Source organism: Cynoglossus semilaevis, chromosome 11 (genome assembly GCF_000523025.1).
Source record: "Cynoglossus semilaevis isolate Cse_v1.0 chromosome 11, Cse_v1.0, whole genome shotgun sequence".
In the NCBI taxonomy this organism is placed as follows: domain Eukaryota; kingdom Metazoa; phylum Chordata; class Actinopteri; order Pleuronectiformes; family Cynoglossidae; genus Cynoglossus; species Cynoglossus semilaevis.
Window position 1 is genome coordinate 2910164 of NC_024317.1, and position 8372 is coordinate 2918535.

Consider the following 8372-nt stretch of genomic DNA (forward strand, 5'->3'; position numbering starts at 1 on the left):
ACTGCACGCCCCTGACGCCGGCGCGGCGGGGCCCCCCCCCCCCTCCCCCGCCATGTCAGGATCCATCACATCAGAGGAGCGACCGGGCTGAGAGTTGGTGTGTCGGGAGGTGCCATTCCATCCACAGGTGAAGTATTACAGAGACCCAGCCTTCTGACTCAGGTACGTACAGGGTTGAAACATGAGTTGACCAGTAGATTATCATGTGGTTCCTGTTTGATGAAGTGTCTGTAGAAAATCAGTTAAATTAGAACTAGCCACTAGATTTTACTACTTTGAATTATATGTGGTTATCTTGAACAGATTGGTGATGAAAGACATTGAAATAATGGGTTACAGGTTCAAAACTCTAATGAAGAAAATCACCAGGCTGGAACTGTCTAAAATGTTTGCATTGAAGTAGAAAGTTGTTTATCTGACAGAATGAAACCACAAAGATTGTACAATAACAGACACGTTCCTTCAACACCAAACATACTTCAATTTCTGTGACGTCACATGTAGTTTTTCATCACGGTCACAGCCTTCTTCTTTACCCCGTCCAAGGGCAAGAATTTTGTTTGTTTAAATTTTGTAGAGAAAACAACTGTAACACAAATTTGTTTAACATACCAAGTAAACTTGGTAAAAAAGTGAAAGTGTTCTCCTTCCAGTGTAGCAGGTTTTTTTTTAAATTTATATATAAATTAAACTTAAATGTTTTTCTGTTACATTGTGATGACAGAATTATTTTAAATTAAAAGGTTAAGTCTCTCATTAAGTCCAATTTTAGAGTATTGAGCCTTTGTTTTAGATGGTGGGTTCAGTGTGGTTCTGTGTGAACGATGACATCAGACGTAAAAACTGAAATTCTTTTTTTCCCTTTATAAAGACTACTTTTATTTAAAAGATTTTTGGTGACTTTAAATTGTTCAGTATTCCAGGTATGATTGAATTAGCTGGAAGAGATGGCTCGTACTGCACACTGAAGGGATTCATCCAATGAGGAGTCAACACCTGGTGAGTACCAATAAGAACTTTTACAGTTCATTTTATTCCCTTAAAACATTTGATGTCACTGTACATGACATGAGTGTGTAATAAATTCAGCTTCTTTCTAAACGTCTTCCTCTTCGTCTGTTTTTAAAACCTGAATTGTCTTTGCTTAATGCTGATGTGACGCATTTTGTCCGCTAGAGGGCAGTGTTGGACGGTGTTCTGTTTAACAATTAGATTATAAACAGGGACGTCTGTAAAGGATTTATTTTTCCTATATAATTTAAATCTAACTTGTAGAGTGGAAAAAGAAACAATAAAAATATTATATAAATATATTTATTATCATTGTTTTTCAACAAAAAAGGAATAAAAATAACTCCTTGTTAGCACATAAGAAGAACTCTTTCAGTTCTACCGTGTTTCCGTACAAGTATTTTCCACGTAATTTCACTGTGTATTTTTGCTGTATACAGTCCAAGGAGCGACTCGGTTATATTTCACTGTATTTAAAGGTTTAAAACTGATTTAAATTAGTTATTTTTCTAACTCAATAAATCAAATTTGGTACACGGAAGCAAAGGTAATATCTTAGGGTTCAAAATGTATGGCACATTTTAAATATTAAACAATAAATAAATAGTTAAAATCTATTTTGTAGTTGCTGCAGTAAATTTTAAGGTCTCCAGATGGCAGTATATCGTCAGACGACACTTCCTTTATGTGTTTGTTTGTTTTTTCACTATTGGACCTCCAGCATTGATCTAACTATGTTGAATCTTATGATATGTGGACGAGTTCTTCAATAATGTTTGTGTTTTGCTCGGGTACTTGCTGTCAGTCGCCACTAGATGGCAGAGGACTCCCCAACATGTACATGACTCTTCAAAGAGGAGCCAGTGCAGTGGATGAGTCATCTGCTCACTTAGAATTCAGTTTGGGAATCGCAGCCAAATGCCAGTCATTCATTGGCTCACACTCGTGCCATCTGTAGTCATATAATTCAGCTCTTTCCATTTTGGGCCTGTATACACACACACACACACACACACACACACACACACACACACACCAACAACCAACATCAGTCATTTGTGCTGTTCCTCTAACAGTGTTTTTTCCCCTGTCATTTCTTCTCTTATAATAGTGTAGTGTGTGTTTTTTTAATGTTGTTTACTGTAGTTAGTCACACACACACACACACCTGCTTGTCCATTGTGCGTCGACTGCATAAATACTGTACAGTAACATGAGATGACAGCTGCTGCAGCATGAGTGTAGACCTCCCCTCTTCAATCATTCATACAGTAGAGGAGTCGTAGGACGGCAGGTGAGGTTTCCCACTGTAGCCACCGTCACGGCAACAGCATAAATAGAACCTGTTAGAGAAGTGGATCTGGGACGGAACTCTGAAAATATGAATTTTTTATAAAGATCATACTTAACACGATCAGAATGACGTTGAACGTTTTCATAGAACAAATAAATAATATTTGGTAAACATGGACTCGCTCATAATGTCATTTGAGTCAAATTTCAAAAACATGTTGTGCAGAGATGTGTTTGCTATTTGGTCATGTGATGTTTTAATGTAATGTAACCCACGTAGTTTGATTATTTAAAAACAAATGCGTGACTAGTTTGATTATTTAAAAACAAATGCGTTACCACTCAGGGTTTTTCACCTGACCCTGAGTTATTTTGTTTTTGGTATTGGATAGTGACAGACCTTATATTCTGCTAACTCACTAATATCCCATAATGCTTTGCCTATGTCCCAGCTTTTTTTGGTTTCTGTTATACATTTCTTATATGTTTATGTTCAACAGATGCGTTTGTTAGTTAAAAAAATTCTGTTAAACATGATTTAACTAATTGTGGATCTCAGTCTTTATTGTATTTTTTTTTAAGAAAGTGCATCTCTATGTACACAGGCTACGCTAAGCTAAAATAAGCTAAGCGGAGCTAAGCTAAATTAAGCTAAGCGAAGCTAAGTCTATCCAAATGAAACGCTGTTTATTGTAGCTACGCTAAGCTAAAAGGAAAGCTAAAAGCTAATCTAGTAGCGTCCGTATTCATAGTGAAACTCCTTTTACTTTTTAACCACACAGGAAATAATTTAATATGTTTTTCAAACATTAATTACACAACAATAACAACACAGAAATAAAACATTACAGTGAAAATAACTATTGTATAATACAGAAAATAACAAGTAAATCTGCACAGAATTGCATATATTAGCGTGTCAGGTTGTGGTTTGTAATGCAGAAATAAAGAGGTAACCTTCGCTTATTATAATATAACTGTGTGAATGTATTCAGTGTAAACAAAAACAGTCGTTAATACAGTGTTAATGTATTTTAAGTACATCTTTGGTTATGAAGAAGTCATAACAGACATTAGAAATGTTAGAATTTCAGTGTTAAACATAATTTTGGATACTAAGTTGCCTCGATTTGAGCATCTAAAACACACAATGTAAAAAAGTAAAACAGGATGACAGAAAATAAAAACAAAAAGAATTGTGCTTCCAATTTACAAAAAAGTAAAAGCATCAACCTCTGCTACATATATCACCGGGATGTCGTGCGTTAAGTCGTTTAAGAACATCTGCCGTCGTTGCAAACGCACTCGTTCTCAGGATTAGGATGAGTTTAACTTTTGAGCTCACTGTTGAATCACTTCATTTGACAAATCATTGTTTTTATTCAACATTCCAGCCTTGATTTCTATGCATGCACACAAAAAACTATTTTGTCTATATTTGTGTCCTTAAATGGGCGCGAGGCCACCTAGGGGTTATTACAGGGTATTATGTTGAAAACGTGTTACACGGTGGAGAAATTGCACCAATTTGTAATTTGATTATATGTTATATTTCTTTCTTTGTTTGACAATAATTACCACTGATTTAGATCATATTTAGCTTAGTTTGAACTTAACTCCTCTCTTCTTATATTTGAATATTTTACTTTGTTATAATATTCTTGGGGGCCTACGTGAAACAGAGACTAAGATTAAATTATTAGTTCATCATGAAGCTTTATGGGAGAGCAGATATATCAGAGGAGGGACACGACAGCCGTGATGTAACCTCCTATTCTCGTCTTCAAAACCAGCCCCGCCCGGTCTGCCCCTACTCACCCCACACACACAGACACGTATCCAGACAAGTACCCCACTGTAGTAGCAGCATATGGACACAGACTTTAAAAACACAAAAGTCCATCAAGTCATCAAATCCTTTCAGTCATGCTGCTCAGATGGTGGGAGAGGAGACACCGCTGTGTTTGGATGTTCATCTGTGTTCGACAGCTTGTGTGTTGGCTGAGCTACAGGCTGCTATTTCTGACTATGTTTATGAGACTTCTGGCTGGCATTTGTTGATTCACTCTGGGTCTGCCACTAATGCCCAGAAGCTTTCAGCAGATGAGACTCACTCTGTTCCCCCGGGCAGAGCGATGGCAGGCTGTGCATTTATATGACTGCTCTGAATGTTACCCCGACCCCAACAGATCCAGATTCATTTTTGAGCTGCATCACAAAAAAAAAATTAAATAAAATTCCCCAGATTTTAGATCCCAGTGATGTCCAATCACTGTGTCTCACTGCGGCCCAGTACCAAATGATCTATGGACCACCACCGGTCCACGGACCAGGGGTTGGGGACCTCTGGTTTAGGGTAAGCTCCAGTCACAGCCACTTTGAATAAGATTCAGTTAAGGATGAATGAGTGGATTATTCTTTAACCTGCTCAGTGGTGCGGGGTGCTACCGACTGTAGGGGGCAGCACCAACTGTTGCTCTTGCCTCACAAAACTGTTTGCGTCCTTTGCTGCTCTGCTTTAAGTTCCATCAGGAAGCTCCAACCATTGGTTCTCTGAGATGACGCTCTGCTCGGATTGATTTGGACAAATTGGGCGGCCCAAATTAAAAAGCCAAACAGGCCCCATTCGGCCCCCGGGCCGTAGTTTGCCCATCTCTGGGCTAAAATGTATTTTCCAGCAACTTTTCAAAAAAAAAAACCCACGGCCCCCGGGCCGTAGTTTGTCCATCTCTGGGCTAAAATGTATTTTAGAGCAACTTTTCTAACATGATGAAAAAGTCAGTTTTTAACACAAATATGTCTGTTTTTAGTCAGTATGTTGTTGTAAACATCGACGTTGTCACTAACATCTACTGTGTGTGTGTGTGTGTGTGTGTGTGTGGTTATAAATAGGAGTATGCAAAATACTGGCTGAACAGTGAAACAGTTTGTCACAAGATATTGCTATTCATGTTACTTATTACTGTAGTGTTATTTGAAGTACATATAAAGTACTGCAGTAGTCAACATCCTGTTGTCTTAGCCCTAAAGCAGAAAAAAACAAATACACAAACAAGTTGTCTTAGCCCTAAAGCAGAAAAAAAACAAACACACTGGACCTACAGCTATGTTACTGCTTAATATTGGTACGTGTACATTTACAGCATAATAAGATAAAATATTACAGTATCACATGTCGCAAAGAGAACATAGAGGAATGTAAAATAAAACTATCAAAAATAAAAAAAACACATTTCTTTTAGTCAAAGATAAATTAAATTATATAGATATGAAAGCAAAATTAAACTTTCTTCTTCTTGTTTTTACCTTAAAAGAAAGAGTAAAAAAAGTATTTTTTAAATGTGCAGCTTCAGCATTAAGTATATTTGTCTAAAACACATTTCCGTCAGGATATGAGACATGTATCAAACAATAAAAAACATACTGTATGTGCAACGTGACTTCGCGAAAACACAGTCTCTGAAAAATGCTACTTTTGAAAAATATTTAAATAGAGACTTTTCTTAATTTAAGTGCTATTGCTCTGATAATGACATGCTTCTAAAACCGTGTAGCAGATAAAGAACACAGTCAGACCACCATGGGGGTGTCAGAGCACACCGACTCGGCATCAGACCTCCTCCTCTCCCTGCTGTCGCCCTGCGCCTCCTCGTCCTCCTCGCCGATCGGATTCAACCTCCCGTTCTGCTCCGACTGGTCCTTGATTTCCTGGAAGCCCACGTGCCTGTAGGGGAATCCTCTGCCTTCCTGCACTTCCTGTCCGCCCTCGTTGTGGGTTTGGTTGATGCTGACGGTCGACGAGTGGAAGCTGTCGCCGGGGTCGTTCTTCTCCAAACCGTAGCCGGGGCAACAAGGGCAACGGCAGGGTGTTAGATAGAGGTAGATGAGGATCATGACTAAACTGACCAGACATGCCACCAGGGTGGTGTAGGCCGTCTTCAGGTTCTCCAGTCCGCCGCTCATGGTGGAATTGAACACCACCACGGTCACGTAAAGTGTTTCGTTGTAGGCGTCACCGGTGGCGTAGCAGGTGTACACCCCGGAGTCCTCCGCCCTCAGGGGTCCGATCTGGAGGCTGCTGTCGTGGCGCATCACAGCGGTCTTGTTGGCAGCGGACAAGGACGTGTTCCCGGGGAGAACCCAGCTTTTCTGCACGACCCTCTGTTTGGTGTCACAGTCCAGGACCAGGAACTGCTCCAGAAAGGCTCCTTCAGTTAGAACCCTGACCTCGCTGCAGTTCAGATGGACCTTGTCCAGATCCAGTATGGTCACTCTCTCCTTCTGCTGCCCCGGTAACACACAAGTGTGGCTGCCCTTGAAGTCGGCCACCGAGTTCAGCTCCTTGAGGTACCAGCGAGCGACCATGTCGTACAGGTCACAGCTGCAGGGAAGAGAGTTGTTGTGGAAATACAGGTCGTTCTTCAGCCAGGCTGGCAGAGCCTGGAGCTCCTGGAGGGGCAGGACTTTGATCCGGTTGGAGGACACGTCCAGAAGATGCAGGGTTTCCAGTCTGCTGCGCTCCTTGACCAGCTCCAAAGGGAACCGTGAGATCTGGTTGTAGCTCAGGTAGAGTTTCTGCAGCTTCACCAGGCTGGAAAACGCCGAGCGGTCGATCTGGGAGATGCAGTTGTTGTACAGCAGCAGCACCTCCAGGTGCTCCAGAGGCTCGAAGATGAACTCGTCCAGGAGGCGAATGCAGTTGGAAGACAGGTCCAGGTGCCGGACCTTGGTCACGTGCACGAAGGCCTCGGAGGACAGGAAGGTGAGGCCGTTGTTGTTGAGCAGGAGCGTGTTCAGTCTGCTCAGCGTCACAGGCGTCCACTCCGCACGCAGCCTGGTGATGGCGTTGTAGCTGAGGTCCAGGACTGCCGTGTAGTGTGGAAGACCACTGGGGACGTTGGTGAGATTCATCTGGGAGCAGCTGACGATGTTGCTGGCACACACACACGTGGTGCGGCAATCCAACGGGGCGCCAATGTACTGAGCTCCGCCTCGTAGTGTCAGCAGCTGTAAAACTACGAGTACAACGGACACGTACCTTCGACTGAGAACTGCGTCAGCGGCCGAGGACGACATCCTGAGGGAATCCACCATTGTGTGTCAGGGGCCGGACCGAGGGGATGAATTCTGTATGACGTCACAGTCAGGAATGGCGGAGCCTGGAGGAGATCACACACAAACACACCAGGGTTTCACTGAGGGCAAATTCATATAAAAATATAAAAACACTTTATTTTGAGGACAATCACTTTATATTAAATGTCAAAATCAATTGAAATAAACAAAAATACGAGGTCACCTTAACTGCAGTATTTAAATGTACTACTGTACTAGCCTACGACCTGAATTTTACAATTTACATTTTTAATTTCGTCGATTTCTCGATATTTTCGTATATATCGATATATTTATTTTGCGTTAAAATCACAATACTGGTGAACCGTAACTGCGGTGTATGAAATAACGCGTAAATGTGAGCGGTGGTTAAACAGTTACTCACGGGGGTGAGTTTCCCGCAAAACCAAAACCATCTGTTAATGTTTGCGCACTGGACGCGTGACGTGTTACATCGATAACGTTAAAACCGCAGCTAAATGTCAATCAAACCAATTAAACGGGGTCGGTTAACGAACACCGACACACGATCTCCACCTCCTCCTTCATCCCTGTCCCACTCTCCTCACTCCTCACTTTCTTGGAGACACGTCTGTCCCATAAAGTGTTCAGTCAACTGCATCAGCTGCTGCAGCGACAGCGGCGGCCGCTGCTGCTGTTGCTGCTGCTGCTCCATCTTCCATCTTTACCTTCTCTGTGTCGCTCTCCAAAAAAAAAAAAAAATCCGGTGAGAGAAAATTCGGGAAGAAATCAGCTCTCCACACCAGGAAACGACGATCCGCTGCAGGGCAGAGACATCCTCCTCCTCCTCCTCCAACAACAACTACTCTTCTTCATGCCAGCGGCTGCAGCAGCTGCAGCGGTGATCACTGGTTTCTGCCGCCTGTCATGTTGACGCACAGGCTGCACAGAACAAGTGGGGGGTGGAGGAGGGGGGGGGCAGGGGGGGGGGC

General features: G+C 42.1%; 1 protein-coding gene across 1 annotated transcript; it reads right to left on the reverse strand.

The window, feature by feature from the left end:
• Positions 1-5377: 5377 nt before the first annotated feature.
• Positions 5378-8330, reverse strand: LOC103385875 (amphoterin-induced protein 1-like). The gene is made up of 2 exons (XM_008319890.3): positions 8109-8330; positions 5378-7463 (listed from the first exon to the last, which is right to left on the reverse strand). The coding sequence occupies exon 2, from the start codon at positions 7396-7398 to the stop codon at positions 5875-5877; it is 1524 nt and encodes a 507-aa protein (XP_008318112.1). The 5' UTR covers positions 7399-7463; positions 8109-8330; the 3' UTR covers positions 5378-5874.
• Between the last annotated feature and the right edge of the window lie 42 nt (positions 8331-8372).